The sequence below is a fragment of the Hyposmocoma kahamanoa genome, unplaced genomic scaffold (assembly GCF_003589595.1).
Source record: "Hyposmocoma kahamanoa isolate Upper Pololo Valley unplaced genomic scaffold, ASM358959v1 66, whole genome shotgun sequence".
NCBI classification, from domain to species: Eukaryota; Metazoa; Arthropoda; class Insecta; order Lepidoptera; family Cosmopterigidae; genus Hyposmocoma; species Hyposmocoma kahamanoa.
In genome coordinates, this window is record NW_020653854.1 from 17729882 (window position 1) to 17749798 (window position 19917).

A 19917-nucleotide genomic window follows, 5' to 3' on the forward strand; every position below is an offset into this window, starting at 1 on the left:
ATGTAGCACATAATAACAAGTCGAGTGTACTCCGCTTGTTCGGGCTCTTATTTTGATTCTTAACGCTGATCAATAGACGGTGCTAAGTAAACCCGCTAGGCAATTGTAATAATATTCGGAAACGCCAACAGATGGTAGCTATTACATTATTGTCAAGGTTATTGCTCTTGTTCAGGCGGTGATTATAATAATTAATATTATTTACAATAACATTGTATTAAATTGCAAAGAAACTGAGCCAGTTACTTTTAATATTTGAAATAAAAAGTCTAAGAGGTTACTTAGTTTCGAGAATAAATTCAAAGAAGTGCCGTCTATACCATTCTTTGTAAACTAACAAATCAGAAGAATACCATTGAGAAACCTTCTTTTTGTTATCTTTTCAACACAGTCAATTTTCACCAATTTTCATAATTGTAAATGAATTTTAATTACAACATTTCTAAAATGCTGTTTAAATGTTTAGTTTTGCCTTTGTAATAACAAATAAAATAAAATAATAAAAAATTATTTTACACTTCTTATTTTGTATGACACCTCAAATTTTCCAGATTTCATAAATCGTATTTTTTATTTTATCCAAGTGTCGCCATCTACAGTTTTAAATATATATTAAAGTTAATTTGTGTCAATATGATACCCCATGCCCGCACTCATGTCATGACCGATAGAGATAACATCAATACGTACATACATGTTCACAGTTATATTCCTTAGGCGTAGACAGGCTACCGATCGCCACGTTACCAGATCCCAAGAAACATTTTGCTTCACTTTCATACAAACCCTCTTATCTACTATGGACAGCAACAATGTTGTGAAATTTCATTTTAGTGCATTATTGGCAGTATGACAAAAACCTTTGTCGCTTATACCTTAATAGCAGTAGAGCTCCTTGTGAAAGAGTTCGTCCAGGGAAGTACTGCCACCTTACCTATTTCTGCCGCCTTGCAGTAATGTGGGCATTACTGCGTTCCTGTTTTGTTAGGTTAAGGGTGCCCGTGAAATTACAGGCACATGGGGCTTGTCAACTTGTGCCTCTGTCTCATCTTTGTGTTTTAAAGCTTTTGAGTGGCACTGCAACTGTTATGGATAGGCGTAGCACTTCCCATCATTGCACGACTTGTTCATCCCGTCACTTGGTATCATAAAAAGAAAACTGACTGATTCTCCTTCCTTTTTTGGAAATGGTTTAAAAACTATATTTATATGCACTTCCCTTTACAGGTGGCGAGCGAAATGCTGCCTAACTCGACAGAACGAGCGGTGACGATCAGTGGAACCTGCGACGCCATTACTCAATGTATTTATCACATTTGCTGTGTCATGCTAGAGGTAAGAAGAAAGTATCTTTAAATGTGTTTCATTTTTATTTAATATAAAAATATTTAAACACAACCTGCCTATCATAGTAATAGTGCTGTAATAAAAATTGTAATAGGTTTTCGCGATTGTTACACATAGGAAATAAAACAGTTTTTTCGGATCAAAATCGCGCATATTTCCTTCCTATATGACGTTTTAAAATTTCATTAAATATTAACAAAATGTTTGGCTTTGTTGCAGAGCCCTCCCAAAGGTGCGACAATCCCGTACAGGCCAAAGCCGAATGTAGCTGGACCTGTCATTCTTGCTGGAGGACAAGCATACACCATTCAAGGAAATTACGCAGTACCTGCACAGGATGTAAGTATTCATAAACGTTATTTCATCAAACGCAAAAAATTACCAAGAATTTTTAAACTCAGTTATGAATAAATGGGATTTGCATAGAACGCATTCAACATTAACATAAGACACTAGCAATGCAACAAATGTTGTAATTCCAGTGGAATGAACGTGACTCAATAAGAAAATAATTTCCTGCAGAAATAATCGTCCAATTATACCCATTAAAAACTACATCTTATTCTACATTCATAAAGTACATAGTATAGTTATGTCATGTCATAGTATAGTATATACATTCTATGTTATCAAATATATTAACTTATAATATGGGGTAACGAACTTTTTGCACTTGTCACACAAACTTAAGACTCCGTATTAAGGTGAAAAAGATAGATTTTTTTTTTAAATGTTACTTTTTCAAGTGCTTTGAGTTTCTCAATCGCCCTTAAGATAATTGCTAAACACGGATAGGAGTCACATCGACGTTGTTTAGAATCGACAGTAGAGATGAAACGGATTTCCGATAACTATCCAGTATCTGGCCTAATTTTCTACCGAAAAGTATAACATTATCCGACCGGATACCAGATGTTTAAAACTGAGAGAAATTCACAATCAGTACGCCAAACAAATGTATTTATTGATTAAGGAGCATAGTAATAGGATAAATAGCCACTACACGATCGTAGACAATGTATTTATTACTTGTAACTGTAAAGTACTATAAAATTAGATAACGTAATCTCGATACCTTCAATGAACACTAAGCCAACTTAATTTTTGGACCTGCTCTGTTTTTATTTTGTTTTTTGTTTCTTTTTTTTACAAAATTAGTTTTTTTTTTGTTCTTGTGTCTTTTTTTCACAAAATTCGGGGAGCACAATTAAGATTATATTAAGCAGCCATACTTGCTAAGACAAATAAATATGGCTGTTTACAAAAATAACAGAAGATGACCAAAAAATAAAGATGGCGTAGTGTTCATTGGAGGTATCGATCTGTAAATTTAGTCCTCAAATTTCAATAAATGCAAACGATGGATAAAGACTGATTTTTCTGCATTAAGTAGGAAAAGTCGGTTCCATTTATTTTTATAAACGAGACCAGCTTTAGAATTGCATTTCGCTATAAACTCTTGCAAAAAAATTTAGATACTGCTTGCTCTTGATCAGACCTCCCAATGAAAGGATCGCGATCACGATGGATTCTAACTGACGTTTTCGTATAAACCAAATGTACCTAAATGACCCACAATAATGAAATGTGTATATGTGTAGATTCAGACATATTTTTTTCTGCAAAAACTAGTATCGAAGTTTTAGATTAGTTAGATCACAAACAACAAATTAAGTAACAAAAAAATAACGGGCGTATCAGAGCTAGGCTTATACTTATAAAATAACAACTAGAAATTTTAATATACATAGGCAAGCAAAGCAAAATATTTTTTATTTTTATTTTTATGTTTGTATTATCGAATAAATTTATCGTTTTAACAAAAACCAAGTGACTACAATAAATCAAATCGTCAATGTGAAAGTGCAATCATTAATCGATCAATCACGTTGCGTCGATGTGCGCTGTAAACTGGTCGCAACGTGTTTGCGACAGTGGGCCAATTTTCCGCCTACAGGATGTCCGACTATCGTATAGGCATAGGTGCTCACCGAATATCCGGTATCCAGCCAAATCACTATCCGTTTCAACTCTATAGAATTAAGTGCAGTAACAATAAAATATTCAAAATACTTATCCGACTTAAGATTGTCGCTTGTATGCAGAGACTAGATTGATTATTTTGAAAACTGGGGTGATAAAAATGTCCCAAAATGGACCACGGGTCCCCGCAATATGTCGTGTGAATGGCCGGTACGCGATTGTGCGAGTAGTGGCTAAGATGCGGCCATTGGCAGGCGGTGTGCACGCCAGTGTTCCCCCTGCTGGACGTGAAGCCTCCGCTGGTGGGCGCGCTGCCGCCGCATCACCTGTTGCCGCCGCCGCTCCACGAACACCACCTTGTGAGTCGGCCACCGCTAAAGCCTGTCACTCTACCCGCCGACCTCATAGACCCTCTGGCACTCTTCTCGATACGTCCCTGTAGATTCCGAATATTCTGGACCTCTTCTTCTAATACCTGGATATAAATAAATGCTTCGGCAAATTGGCTGATGTCTTGATTGGCGACGAGTTTAATATATTGTCAGATTTGTTTTCCTTGAGGCGCAATGGGAACAAGCATCAGGTATGTCGGATACGTCATCCTGCCGGTTGCTCGTTGAAGTGATAATTATCATTAATAACTATGACGAAGATTATCTTAATAAATGTACCTTGTTATTTATAAAATTTATAAGAGCAACAAAATGCTACCGCTAACAATATCGTGTCATGTGTGTGTGTGTATCAGAGACGTATCCAAACGTGTCGATCTCAAAAAAGTCACAAACCAAATCGTTTTCCCCTAGATTTTTCTTCGTGTTTATTTTGTTTTCTCATTGTTTGTCATTTTTAGAAAATAAAGAGACAGAACTATGAAGCTGCATGGGTAATTAATTATCATGACAACTAACAAAGAAAACAAATATCTTGATAATTTCGAAGTCTGCTCCGAATCTGGAGAGCATTGAATCAGGTCCGCAAATATTGATCATTTGGTCGGTTGCGCCTATGCTACCATATGCTACCGATGTTGTGGTTGATGAATTGTACCTTGTATTTTAGATTACTCGTCTTCGCATTTTAGTTGTTGTCGTCTACATTTCTGAAACGTCGCCTTAGCATTGGTGTACAAAGTAAACGTTCGTCTTGGAGTGCGGATCTCAAGTAATATCTATGAGGTCGCGTGGAATAAGAGTGACATTATGTGATTGGTGCTGCCCCAGAATTCCTAGAACGTGGTTTGGATGTATGGTGTCGATCCCCCTTAGCGGTTATGAATTAACATTGTACGAATATCTACGTAGACATAGATACCCCGGTGTTGTATAAATACGAATTAATTTGCATTTATTTCGCTATATCTTTTACTCCCTGGCTTGAAACTTTTGAATATATTTTCCTATGCACGTGAACCCCAAAACATAGCTACTTTTTATGCAACCTTAGTATGAAATCATGGTTGGCGTAACATTAGACCTTCGATTAATGTAGTAATTTTTATTGTAAAAAAATCTCCAATTTTTGGAGATACACGTAGAGACATAGACACACTTTTGCATACAAAGCTTTATCTGTTTGTTTTCTGGAATTGCCAAGATAGAATTGTTTTCTTATTGCGGCAGTTGCGCACGCACAGTGTTGCAATAAATGATTTTGACAATCCCCTTATTGCACCTCTCCTTATTTTGCCTTTACCTCGCCTCTCCAACAATTTTATTTGTGTTCTGCGCGATTAATGTCGAGATTAACCACGGAAGAGCATGGCTTAACATGATAAGAGTACTTTTGCTACAGAGTCAAAATTTTTTCTCTATTACTGAAAATTCGAAAGTGCGTTTTTGTACTTGGGCAGCACCACTCGGGAACTCACAAAGTGGTTTGTTCTGTTACGAATTCGGGCTGAGAAAATTTTCAAACTCCATGTCCAGACGCCTACTTTTCCCAGTAGGCCCTTCCCTTGCATGTTAGATTCAGATACAAAAATCAAATACTTCATATCGCCTCAACATTATTTAATTCACAATTGAACACTATTTAGTATCTGAATTAAACACGCTATACAATGAATTGCAAATTTTCTCAGAATTATTAATAAAAATATTTCTAAATCTAATTTCTACCCAGGTAACCCTATCCAGCGATCCCATCCCGGCTATGTCAGTGAAGATGAAAACAAGCAGCTGGAGCTAAAAATGTTTTAAATTGTGTTGTTACTGTATTTACATATAAATTCTTATTTTATGTGCTTCCAAATATTAGATCTATTATTGGTGCCGATTCCGCAACGCCTTTTACTAAACCCGAGAGATCTCAAAGTAACCTTACATTGATTTTACATTCTTGTGCACAAAAAAAAAACAAATGCGGCTCTAACGATTACATAAAGTGATCAAAGCTTCAAGAAACTAATCAGTATTTAATTGTTTAGATGGGAGGACTTGCAAAATCGCCACTCGCTGGCTTGGCAGCTTTGGGCCTAGGTGGACTCGCACCAACGAACACCGGAGGACTTAACCCAGCAGGTATCGTTACATTGACATATACGTCTCGCAAGTAAATTGAAGACCCTATGACTTATTGTTAGCTCCCTTTTCCGAAATTGAAAATAGATTAACATGGATAATATTAGGCTATCATACTTAAAGTTTCATTGCCAAAGTTATTTATAGAGCTCATCCTTCTTACGGTATCCTTTCTTATCCTATACTCTATAATGCGGCATGCATTATAGAGTATAGTATCGTGGTGAAAGGATTTGCCAATGGGCGTAAGGTATTCGTCGATTGTTGCCCAAGGTGCTCCAGATGTACAGGAAAGGAATGGTATCTCGTGCGGGGTGGCTTCTGTCTTGCACACCCATATAGAAATCCATTTTTTAAATAGAAAACGACTGTCAGACACTGATATTAAGTAACCTAACGGATAAGTCATATATTTAAATCGAATTTTTGTCCAACACACTACGGAAACTCGCAGTTTCCATCGAGTCACCGCCGCGAAATCTCATGATTAGCGACCACAGATTGGTTCGAAACAAGTCGAGTAAAAATTCGACATAAATACGTGAATTATCCGATAGTTTACTTAATATAAGCTCATTTTGCGTGCTGAAATATTATTATTTATTAATTGTCTCTATTCTGTCGTCTCGTATCTGTAATTACACCAAATATATAAAATTAAGTTTTTTAATACTCCATAAACATATAGGTATTAGTGCTGTCTTAATTGATAATAAAAACTAATTTTTAACTTATGATACCAGTGAATGTTATTTTGATTTGTTTTTTTTTTGTTTCCTTTTTATCTGACCGTGTGCCCATTAACGGTACAAGTCGCTCTCCCAGCCCTGGCAGCGCTGGCTGGCTCCCAACTGCGCACCTCCAACCAATCGCGTAACCAACCCGCCACCAACCAGCAGTCGCACGAAATGACCGTGCCCAATGAGCTTATTGGATGCATCATTGGCAAGGTTTGTGTTTTATTTCTTATCAAAATCTTGCGTGCCATTTCAAAATCACTATTACAGCAAGGTAAGTGAAAACGTAATAAATCGGTTAAAACTTTGAGCTGCGCACATGGCCGTTTTCATTAGCGCGGTATTTCAGCTTCTTCAATTTGAAACGTAACCAAATCGTCGCCGAGACACCTCATTGCCTCCTACGGGCTGAAACATTACCCGAATTGCACACATCACATTTCTTAAAATTAATCACGCATTTAACTGTAGGGTGGCACCAAGATCGCTGAAATCCGCCAGATCTCTGGCGCAATGATCCGGATATCGAATTGTGAGGAGCGCGAAGGCGGCAGCACCGACCGAACCATCACCATATCCGGCAACCCGGACTCTGTCGCGCTTGCGCAGTACCTCATCAACATGAGGTAAGTCATTATATATTTAAGGGATCTCATACCTCTCCCCGAAATCTTCCATCCGAAGTCCGTATGACATATGTTGCCCGTTCACGATCTCGCCCACTCCGTTTAATAATCAGTTAATTGAACATCCCGTGATCTTCCTCTGATTTGTCTTACCTTTATTGGGCTCCCTCGACGTCGTTTAGATCTTGCTCGTTGATAAGATGATGATGATTGACCTGAGAATGACACCTTACCATCATACATTAAATGTCCTTTTTTCCTTTAAGACAATATCCGAAAAAATTTCCTTTCCTTTTAAGCCACCACCTTGGCACTTGCGTCATAATCATATCCATGTGCACGAGAAATTCTTAGGTCAACGTCAGACAAAAATTAGAAATGCGTCGAAACCGCGTCAGTCGCGTCGAGTCGGTCCAAGCTGTCGCCTGACCCTTTACAACATTCCTGTCCCGCTCCCGCAGTGTGGAGCTACAGAAGGCGAACCTGGAGGGTAGCTCCTCCGGGGGCTCGTCCGGAGGAGGGTCGTCCACGAGTCCCCTGGCCTCCGCCATCCCCCTCGCGCAACTCCTGACCAAGTCCGGCGCCCTCGGGGCCCTCAGCTCGCTGTCGGCCCTGGGCGGCCTCACCGACCTGCTGAGTGGCAGCGCGCCGTCGCCGCCCGTGCAGACCACGGGCGTGCACCGCAGCCACAAGGCCTTCGCGCAGCGCCGCCAAGACGACGACGCGCCCGCCAAGACCTCCAAGGAGCGGAACAAATACAACCCCTACTAGACTGGCTCGCCTCCGCCGGCGATCCGGACCCGTTTGCGACTGAAATTATCCAAAGAATCGATCGACCGCTCACCGACTCGGTCGGTCTCGTTAGGGTTGACACGACGTTTTTTTGGATGTTTAAAAGTCGAAAATATCCAAAATGTAGCTTTTAAGACTAACTTTCGGATAAGCAGAAATCATCTTTTACTTGTGACTATCTTAAAAATAAATCACTGTTTTGCACATTAGTTTTGTTACTACTACAATCATGTAAGGGATATGGACATCATCATTTTATGAAGGACAAACAAATTTCAACCCTGCAGGCCTAGGATTACGTTTTAAATGTTACGAAAGTAACTATTTTTAATATTTTTAGTTTACTATTTTAATGTATTCGAAATAATTTATGAATGGATTTGTGGTGTATCCTCTCTTAATTTATTCACTTGTTGAAAACTTAAGATTTTTTTTTTACTTTTTTTGTCATTGTTTCTGTTTGTATCTATATCAAAATTTAATAATTTTCTTGAACAATATCAATTTGAAATTTTAATGAAAATCAGAAGTGAAGAACCGTTACTGACTAAAGTGCAGTTGTAACAGTCACTGTCAACACGAGGCCATTGAGTTATCTATTCACATTTTTTTACAGAACAAGATTTCAATTTAATACGATTAATATCTAGGGATTGTGACAATAGTAGAGATTACGTAGAAGCTTAAATGCTGTAGAATATACAGAGTGCTTCGCGTTTGAATATGAATAAAGTCTATTGAGAATAAATACAGGGAGTCTATAAAACATCAAGCTGTACTTCAAGACTTGAATACATATATGAAATAGAAAATAGGTGCAGTAGTTTCGAATAGATCACAAATTTTAAGGAGAATGAAGTATAAAATAGCAATAATAGAATTTTACGAAGTATTGTTTGATGATGACTCTGTAAATAAATTTTATATGCGAAAAATTACGTCATTCGGTTTATTATAAAGGGTATTGATTTGAGCATTTGTTTTTTAGAAAAAATACATGTTTGTATGTAGTAGAACGCTTTCTATGCCTTTATCTTAGTAATGGGGAAGACTACATTCTGTTTCTCCAGATAGATGTTGTCATGTTCTTTTTAATATCATCGAATTCTACCCTAAAAGCTTTTTATCGTGGTAATTTGACTTCAAATGTGAATATAATGCTTACGCTTATAACATAAGGCCCAAACTCGCACATCTCGGTATTTGGCGTATGAATTTATACGAAAACTTTTCTAAAAGAATTAATACACTAATATGGTGTTTTTATTGATACAAAGGTCTAACAAACACAAAGAAATATTCCTTCGATCCGATTGGATTTGAACCAGCGGCTGTTTGCCACACCAGGGCTATACTACTGGCGTACTTTCTGGTTCAATTCTAGACGGATCGAAGGATTTTTCTTTTATTTGTTCGATATTTGTATCATTAAAAGCACTAAACTATTGGAGTACTTGCACAAAAAATATAATGAAAATCATCATGATGTTCAATAAAAGAAATATAGCATAAATACTCATGAGAAGCCAATCGTGCATGAACGGAGCAGGGCTGATATCATGACTCTGCTCTCTCGTTGACCTTGCTGTAAAAGTATACAGCTCTGCTTTTGCCTCCTCATCGACAACGTTTTCTCTAAACGATCTGTTCAAATCAAAACCACACTATCACTTGCGGAATTTTCACCGTAGATCCTCTAGACCATCGTGTGTCACCATTTTGATAATTGATTCCTTGACTTTATTAATTTAAGGTAAACAAGATCTTGTGATTTCTATGAGCTGGAAAATAGCGTAGCTCTCGAGTACTATATTTATAATTATTATTATTACTTCGGTAGTAATTTTAGTAGTATACTAAACTAATGCGGTAGGGTCGAAAGCCATCGAGTGCGGTCGGCATTATGCGTATGCAAAGCACGAGTTTTATGTATAATTACAGCTCCACTTACTTCAAGATATTCTTGTTCGATGATTGCAGTTGTGAAAATTTTTCAAATAGAACTTTTAAAACTGCGGTGACCACCTATAAAGAAAAAAATTAAAATATTAAAACATTCATACTTCTACCTATACATTATCTCCACCTTAATCGGTGCTAATTTACAAAGCAATTCAAAATTTTGTCTAACAATATTTTCGACGGTACTTAAATGTCACAAAAATAATGCGAATCATTTATTATTTACGCCATACGAGGCTAAAACCATGTAAATAGCTAATTTCTCCATTTTACGTATCATATTCTGATAAAGCCTACATCGATCGGTTTGGTACCCTGTACTAAAATTACTCCCGTGAATTTTATCTATTTGCAATTTCAATGTAGAAGTATGTATATTTGTATATCAAATGACGATGTAAAGGCAAAATTTTTGTTGTTACATAGAAGTAGCAAGGGATAGACAGCGCGTAGTGTCCACTGAATTTTGCCTTTACACTGTCTACACACTTAGTGCGAAAATAAATGATCGAGGTCCAATTCGAGTTTTCTAGATTTACGCATAGTCCCACAGGGAACGCAAATATTTCGCTGCCAATATAGATTTATTTGTAATGAAAATCATGTTAATTTTAAGGTAACAGACATTTTCGTATCGTTTCAGGAATTATATTACTCGCTAGAATCGTTAAGTAAAAGTGTATTGTTTTAAGTACATACTTAATAAAAATGTAAAACTATTACTTCGTTTTTCATTAATACTGTTTGCTGATTTTTTAAATTGTAATTGAAACCGTAGCACAGGTAATGTGTAATGTACATATATGTGTCCGAAAAGTTCCTCAAGAACCCGCCATATCCTGCCTACCCAGGCACTAAAACATTCCCGTGATATCCGACACGCTGACCTCGGCTACCGAGTACCTTCATCCCACAGCTCACTGGATCATCCAATTCCCGGTAAGAAGCTTCCTTTACGTTTTAATTTACATCCCTCTTCGTCTCTGGGAGTATTTACTCGCTAACTATTTGAGCTTGCTGACCTTGTTAAATCCTGTGAACGCTCCAATTCCACATTCCAACAATATATGTATAACGATCATTTATTATATACCATATTTTAGATATTTGAGATTTTATATTGTTTCCCCTTAAATTGTCGAGTTGTCTTTGAAACATAACTAGAATGTAATAGTTTATTCAGTGTTAGAGTGTAAAACACTTGTCACTTTTGCAGGATCACAATGGAGACCGCAGGGCTGCCACTGCCAGGGTACCACTACATCGCGCCAAACCACATTGTGAAGGCGCCGATCCATTGAATGGGGCTCTGCGGCCAGACCTCTCGCGTTGCGTACACGTCCAACACCGACTGCACCTACTTCGTGTACCCGCAATACAGGGCTCTGGCTCCGATCTACTTCTACAAAGGAATGACGAGACCAAACAATCTCTAAACGGGAAAAGGGGAAGCAATTGGCAAATTCTCTAGATTTAGTGAACGTATGTTTACATTTGTTACGAGTTTATAAGTATTTTAGATATTCTTATATTTATTCTCCACTATATTTAATTAATCGGGGCGGGATTTTCGGTCGAAATCTGGTGAAATCGGATGAAAGTTGAAAAGTCGTAATAGTAAAACTTAAAATGACTGACATTTAAAAATTTTTGATAGATCCGTGAGCAGTGATTGCCGCAGAAGGCGGAACGGTTTCTGTCTTGTGAATTCGTGACAGTTCACCGCTCCCGGATTGCAAACTATAACAACAGGAGTTAGCTAAGCTGATCGAATTTACTATGGATTTAAGCGGTCGAGTATTTCAATTATCTATTGGATTTGTTTTCATTATCAACATTACTGACCACAAGAAAATGTTCAAAATAAAGTAAATCGAGTGTCGGCGTACAGTAGGTGTAGATGCGTTACTATCGACTTCGGACCCGCTGACGTAGCGTAGAATTTAGTCTAGCGAACAGAGTGAGAGGGTTAAAGACAATATTTGTATATAAAATAATCGTAATGACCTGGAAATAAGGTGTTACAGTAACAGTTGCGCTGCCCGGGTGCCCGGCCGGCCGGCCGCCGGGCGCGGCGCGATACGAAACCGATGGGATCAAATCCTTTAAGAAACTAACATTTAAACGGAGACGAAATGAACATTCACTATATGACGTACCATTTAAACGTATCGTCTATGATCACAAAAGACGTTAGAATATAAAATAGTGTTGCTATATGTGATAGTCTTCTAATTTATTTTACATTGAATATTAAGATCTCTATCATTATACACAATGTGTAACATCGGCTACTGAAAATTTAAGTCAAATAATATTGGTCTAGGGATCAAAGCCAAAGATTGTTAAAGCTTGTTTAACGTTAATGATGTTGTGGATTTATGCAAAATTATTTTGAGAGTAGTTAATGTTTAGTAATGTAATGTGAACAGTTTATTTGGATTACGTTATCGCCCTCTCCGGACTGCTCATTGTATTTAGTCTTAGATTGAAAATATAATTAGCTCTGTGGTATTCTACATATTTCCAAAAAATATAAAAAAAATTTAGATATAATGTAGATTAAGATAAGTTAGGACCAGTGTACTAAATGCTTTCCCGAAAGTACTTGCTTAGAAACAACTAGTGCCACAAAAGACAAAATTGTGCCAAAATGAGTCTTCGTAGAGATATACACACTTACGATGGTATTATGCAGTATATTTTGAAAAACGGTAACGTAAAGTGTTATAACTCGGATATGTCTGGGTGAGCACATGAGCGCGACTGCGCCCGAATCGTTCCAGCTCACGACACACTCTCGACAACGTGTCAACAAATGTAATTTAAATTTAATCCACTATTTATTAATTTTGCACCCTAGATAATAAGATATGCAATTAAATTTACAGATAGTCTCAAAACATATCCCCAAACATAATCTCCCTTCTATGTCTTCCCCTTCGTATCTCAGTAATAGAGTAATTAATAATTGTGCCAAAGTTGTGTCTAAAATTAATATTTAAAAGGTTTGAATGCCGACGCATTCCAAGCCTATTATCGGCGAAATTATTGTTTCGATTACGTTGATATTATTCGTTAGTGCTAGTCAACTTGTTTTTGTTTTCGAGATATGTATGTACGTAATTAAATTTTAAAATGTGCTAGTCAAAATTTTCTCAATCGGTATGTTTACGGAAAATAACAAAGATAATTTATTTTCGTTTGTTAGCATACTTTTATCAAAATTTTTAACTATTTTTGTGTGGTCTTGCTTGAAGGAAAGTTAGTAATAAATTTTGATAAAATCAATTATTTATAGTCTATGGATGGCAATTAAGACAATGTATAGAGCTTTGTACATTATGTACCACACAGGTATACATAGTAATAATCTATAGATAGATTAACTATAGAAAGAGTAAGTAACTAAAGAGAAGAGATTTCTTAGCTGTGATTGACATATGGGGTGCACTTTTGTGCATTATGCTGCGACGGATTGCTAAGTAAATGTTTGTTGGAGAAGTGATGCAGGTACCTAGTAGGTATAGGGTACGCTTTTAGATCGAGGTACCTTGCTGAGGTAGACGACGTGACATCGTTCACAACTCGTGATCGAGATAACACGTATATATTTTATAAATAAATAAAACAGTGACATCAAAGATATTGTAATGCAAATACTTTGTCGTGAAGAATTAGTTTCTTGGTGTTGTCAGTGCATATTAATTACTACAATGCAATTTTAAATATTACGTATAAATTATATTAAAGATCATTTACATTGTACGCGTATTTAGTTAATAATAACAGGAAATTGTAATCTCGGAAATACTCGTTTGAATGTAGTTATTACAGGTCACTATTGTTACTGTTATTTTGATTTGCTCAATATTCTGAATATTTTAGGGTAAGCTTCTACACGTATTTTAGTTTGTTTTATAGCTTATAAGTTACATATCTTGTCACCGGCAAAAACATTTTCAACTTTGAAATATTTTTATATACCTATGTTGTTCATTCTTAAATAAATATTTTATTTTGTTTAGTGACTGTGCTCATAAATTCTGATTACGAGCAAATTTCGGCATTTCCAAATTGATTTTATATAAAGTGTTGTGTATTTTTGTTTAACAGTTTTGGTGCCTGTTCAAAATGAATATGCTTAATTTAATATTGGAGTTATTTTGAGCGCGTTATTAATTATATTAGCCTTTATTGACAGGGTCTGAAAGCGCTGTATAATAGTGTAATTAAATTCAATTTTAGCGAATGTGTATTGAATAACTAAATGTAATAGTAAATTTTTTTTAGAATTTTCATGTTAGCACCTGAATTTAAAATTCTTATTGCACCATTTAAAAAACCCTCTACATTAATGGATTTTATTGGCTATAGGATAATTTAACGCCTAAGATACACAAACAATTTGAACGGATATTTAAAATTATACTTTTTGAATATGGAATATGTATATATATACTAAATATGCAACTGCTTTAATAAAATTGATATTTTGCTACGTTCATTATGAACCTGAACCCACATACAGGTTTGAGACGATTGGGTAATAAAGGGTTGTGTAATTTGTTAACCATATTATATACAATAATAATTATTATATGCTTCAATCCCCTCTTCATTAGGTACAATCACACGTATTTAAATATATTAAAGGTTCATTTTAACCTTAGCTATTAACCAGGGTAAATGTTATTCATTTTCACTAAATTATAACTTACACAATCTTAACAATATTATAGTTCAAATCGATGTATTGGAAATATACTACATGTGTATTTTAAACCATTTAGAAATCACAAGTTAAACCATTGAAATAAAGGTCATATTAAATAATATACAATACATCTAACACAATGTATACCTAATCATTTGTTGTATAAATCTCATTGTATGGTTCTCATGGTGCATATTACGAAAGCTCATTGAAATTCTTTCATATAGAGTGATGATATCTTTATTTGCCAAAAAGCTAAATTTGATTATTTATTTATTATAAATGTATAATACTGAGAAAATTATCCAACAATATCCGAAACACTCTTGACAAACTCTAGTCTTATCACATCTTTTCTCTATTCATAGCTATCCAAACTAATCATCCCGTTTGGACCAGACCTGTAATGAGGCCCCTTCACATAAAATGTGAGGTCGATTCGCATGTTTTTTATGTTACTTCTCTAATTTTAATCATTTGACATCATTTCTCATTAGAGTCAATTCATGCGAACACTAATTTTTTTTAATATTAAGAAATATGGAATATTTAGTTTTAGTTGACCTGGCAACTTCTATATTATTTCTTAATATAACGAAATGTGTGTGCAGGCAAACGGATAGATGCATGCCAAATTTGACCTTCACTTCGACTGAAACCGATACACTGAATAACTTTAATTAGCATTTGCGAGAATTGACACCATTGTCAGCCTAAAAGGTCAAATAATACACCATCATAAATTATTATCATTATAACTTAGAAAATTCTATTGTTAAATGGTACTTTTTCACTTTTCAATTAAACGTGAACATGTGCGCTAAAGAACTGTTTGGTGTCTGACAACTTTAAAGATGATGCATCGATTGTCTAGCTTGCACTGAAATACATTGCTAACTACCCGTGTAAACCGACCAAAACAATTTCATAAAAAGTAAGGTGGTTTAAAAAAAATAGCAAGAATATATTCAAACAAATATTTTTTCGATTTAAAGATTAATGTACTATGATCAATCTTAATGTGCGCAAATAAATATTGATATAATATAAAACATTTGAGCCCAATAAATCATTTTTGAGAAAACCCTTTTCACTTGAAATATTTAAAATGTACATGATGTTATGAGCTCAAACCTATTTTTTATATTACGCGCAAATGAACTAGGATTGATCATTTCACGCACGTTATTACTTGTAGTAGAAATGATAACGTTTGGATAAATTCGTGTAATATTTTTTTTTTTTGTATAAAAGACCATAAACTTACCACCCCAGAGAATGAGTGGTATTAACGTAGGTAATACCTGTCAAATTAATTAAGTTTTAGAGAAGCATCAAAATTACCAAAATCGACTTCGCAATACTCTTGACTTTGGTACATTTTCATAACAATTGCACCAAAAGACACTAGGCTCTGATTAAGGGCTGTGTTAAGCAGGTCTCGCGCGTGTATTGTCTCGTTGTCCACTATGCATTGATTGGTTTAACAACAAGGCACCTAATAATTCAACTTGATACACGGCGCGTTGACCTTGCTACAAACAACGGATGCCTTCATCAGTTCATACTCATTGATTAGCGTTAAAGTTGATAGTAGTTATTGACTGAATTAAGAATTAATAAATGCGACAAAATCTGTTTCACTGCTGCAATTTCGTAAAGCATTTAATTTTTTTATTCGAATCTTTCGACGTTTTTACAAAATGCTGTTTATACTGTTCTGGTAGCAAATTCATTTGCAAATACAACAATATACAGAAAGTATGTTAAAATCAAGTCCTATGTTGAATCGGAAGTGTGTGCTGAGTTGTGGGAACAGGGATCGATTCAGAACCTTATGATAACTCAGCTATCGACCGATTTCTTTTCTCTTTATTCACAACACCCGAATCGAATGTCAAACTGTCGTATTCGAAACCGAACCGAAATGACGTCACACCCGTACGATTACTCGAACTTCTCGACCGGCAAAGGCTATAAACGTTTTTCAAAACACAGTTATCGAATGAAAGTTACCGGACGTCTGTTTGTTTACAAAGCAAGCATTAATATGGAAATCTCTTATTATTTGAAATGAAGCCTGCATTTTGTTCAATTTTATTAATTTATATTAATACAAGACTAATGCATTCCTATATTTTAGGCCTTTAAAGTCTTCAAACTTTCATTTTTCTTTTAATCTATTTCACCTAACTCCGTAAACGCTGTTGGATAACGATATCGTATCCGAATCGAACGTTAAACTCGGAATGTTCTAAATAGCTCGGAAAGCGCCCTTCGGACGATTCGGTTAAAATATCGAAGAGCTCTGAATCGAGGTCACGTAAATTTCCATACAATTTTTGCGCTTGCTGATATCTTGGAGCTTTATCGATCGATTTTTACTCTAAAGCTACGGGCTGAATCTTTCTCAGTACCTACAAATTAATTTCATCATCAAGCACCTAGTGTTTATGGGCTGGTATTCTTGTCACGGAGCGATTAATGCTAATGATAAAGACTGATAATATCACCTTCCGATACGAAGAAAGGACTTGTATTTCTTACATGCTAAATTGGTCACTTCGGGGTTGGACATCACTAGACCGCACGTTTGTATGCATTATAGTCAGCATGCTTTAGGACAGAGGGCTCCTATAGCGGTACGAATCGGAACCACCTGATCGATCCCATCGCTCTAATAAGCACGCCTACTTTACGATGCTCTGCGAATGGGTATAAACGGTGTCATCAGCGAAAGCGAATGTGTGCTGACAAGTGTGGTTGAACCCTAAATTAAACATTTCAATATTATTGAATTTTAAACGTAAGTAGATGTGATTTTATTGAACAATTCGTTTGTGTAATAAACGTATATTAGTTAATTTCAAGTTATAGATGTTCGTTCAATCGTCATATCTTTTAAATATCATTGTAATTCGTCAACATATCTAATCTTTTTGTGAATTGACTTGATTAATGTTATTATAAATAAATATAAATGTTGTACTTATGGTTACAGTATACTGTCATTGAGGTTAATTTTAATACAATAAAATAAATGTTTGTTTTTCATTATGTTAAATCAATAAAGTGTGTAAATAATATCAGACTTTTATTTCGTTGTAGTTATTATATATTTACCTGCTCCTTGCCGAAACCTTGGGCTCAATATATATTGCGGCGGAACGGAATGGAAGCTATTTTTTGTAGTACGTTGCACAATTGACCATAAAGTTCATTATGCAATGTATAATATAGTTACAAAAATTCACTTCCATTCCGTTCCTCCGCAATATAAATTGAACCTTAAAAGGTGTAATTACCTATTCGAAATTACGAATGGAACCACCTCGTAATAATCTTCTCGAGACTCAATTTACGTAGTACAGTTAGTAGATTACCACTTATTTAGTACGTACGTGGCATAATAAACTTATGTCAATTGCGTAACGTGCAAATTAGATACGAGCAAAAAAACAGTCGCGCGTTGTCCGGAGAATTCTCGCACGTTCCCGGTAATTCCTGCGGCTACAGTCTCGGCGGCGCCGGCGGCGTCAGGCGAATCCGAGGAAAAGGTATAGAGATATAATATCTTTGCAAAATGTTTCATATGGGAAAAAAGTTTTTGTTTCAATATTTTTATGTTCTTCCTTTTCTTCTCTGCGGTACATATATGCGGAATCCATCATCCTTGACATATAAAAGATCTAAACAAGTAAAAATATTTTTTACAGCCTCAATGCGCAGTCGTGAGAATTCTCGACCACTCTCTCGTAACGAAGTATTGGCGCTTCCATTCCGTTCCGCGGCTGTGTAAATTGAGCCTAAGGCTATGATAGAGCAAGCACGCCTAAGTAATGCCTATTCACTCTCGCTTTGAAAAGGTCCAAATTATAATATTCAGGGAACAAGTCAGCAAATGGAATTCCACTCCATAGCCGTTAGCCATGTGGAAGGGACACGTTTCGTGCGAATCTTTTAAGTATCCGCAATATAGGTAAACCCCAGCCTAGGTACGTCTAGTTTTCCGGTGATGATTGAAAGGGGAAGCACACACACACTCAACATAATAACGCACACACTCAGTTTAGTCCTGCACTTGGTAAAGACTGTGTCGCGGGTGCCATGGACACACACACAGACAACTACAAATTACACCCAAACTCACGAAAGGCGGGATTAAATCGAGCTATCCCCTCGCACCCTCGGTGATACTTTACATATTTCTGCCGCCAAGCAGTAGGAAATGCTCGCATTACTGTGTTTCGGTTTGAAGAGTGGTGTATCTGTCCAAAGCAAGCTGTAGCTGGCATAGAAAGTGAAGAAGTAGGCGAAGAAGCTACCACTGTGGACGACGACAGTGTGTACGTAATGAGAATTCTTTCTCTACTTGGTGCGATATCTCTGCCGGAGTTTCGCGGGGTGGCGTCCTGTCTCCCCTCTTATTTTCTTTGTTTATTAATTCTATTACACACTCTGACTTCTTCCTATCATCTATGCTGATGACTTCCAAATTTACTCCAAGTCGTCTCTTCAAAACAAAAGTGTTATTTATGCTTCCAATGTGAATCTTGAGTCCATACGTCAATGGAGTGAAATTCCTTTGGCCTAAAAGTTAACCCGTCCAAAACACAATCCATTATTATAGGTAGCACTTGGTTCACTTCCGTATAGACCTAGACTCCTAACCCCATGTGGTTTTTGATGGTGTCCGAATTCGTTTTTTGGACACAGTTAGGAATTTGGGAGTAATTTTTGATAAATGTCTGACTTGGAAGCCGCATGTTGCTGAAGTTAGCAGGAGGGTGTTTGGTGTGCATTTTTCCCTAAGAAGGCTCAAAAACTTTTTGCCCACTAAAACTAATATTACTTTGACCCAGAGCATTCTCCATCCGATACTGGACTACACAGATGTTTGCTACCCGGATTTGTCAGTCATCCTCTCAATAAATTGGAACAGCTCCAAAATATGTGTGTAAGGTTGATCTTCGGACTTCGAAAATTTGACCATGTCTCCCAATTTCATGCACAACTTAAATGGCTACCCATCCACCACCGTAGAGATCTTCATATACTTTCCCTTCTTTATCCAATTCTATTCTGTCCCTTTACGCCTTCTTATGTCAAAGATCGCTTTACTTTCCACTCTTCTACGCTCTGCCGTCCCCTTCGCTCCTCTGATACTCTCTTACTTAACATCCCATACCTCTAATTTTTATTCCAACTTTTACCGTTTCTGCGATCAGACT

General features: G+C 36.3%; 1 protein-coding gene across 11 annotated transcripts in view; it reads left to right on the forward strand.

Moving 5' to 3' along the window:
- Positions 1-13656, forward strand: part of LOC113231666 (poly(rC)-binding protein 3) — a 321596-nt gene extending 307940 nt beyond the window's left edge. For 5 of the 11 annotated variants that reach the window (XM_026466106.1, XM_026466107.1, XM_026466110.1 and 2 more), the window contains 7 exons: positions 1228-1335; positions 1567-1686; positions 3585-3689; positions 5759-5852; positions 6666-6802; positions 7061-7215; positions 7677-11047. In XM_026466106.1, the coding sequence (XP_026321891.1) occupies positions 1228-1335; positions 1567-1686; positions 3585-3689; positions 5759-5852; positions 6666-6802; positions 7061-7215; positions 7677-7986 (1029 nt within the window). In that variant the 3' untranslated portion in view covers positions 7987-11047. Of the gene's footprint in view, positions 1-1227; positions 1336-1566; positions 1687-3584; positions 3690-5758; positions 5853-6665; positions 6803-7060; positions 7216-7676; positions 11049-11185 lie in introns of those variants that run through there. The other 6 variants (XR_003310575.1, XM_026466111.1, XM_026466116.1 and 3 more) reach the window with 6 other exon arrangements.
- Positions 13657-19917: the final 6261 nt, after the last annotated feature.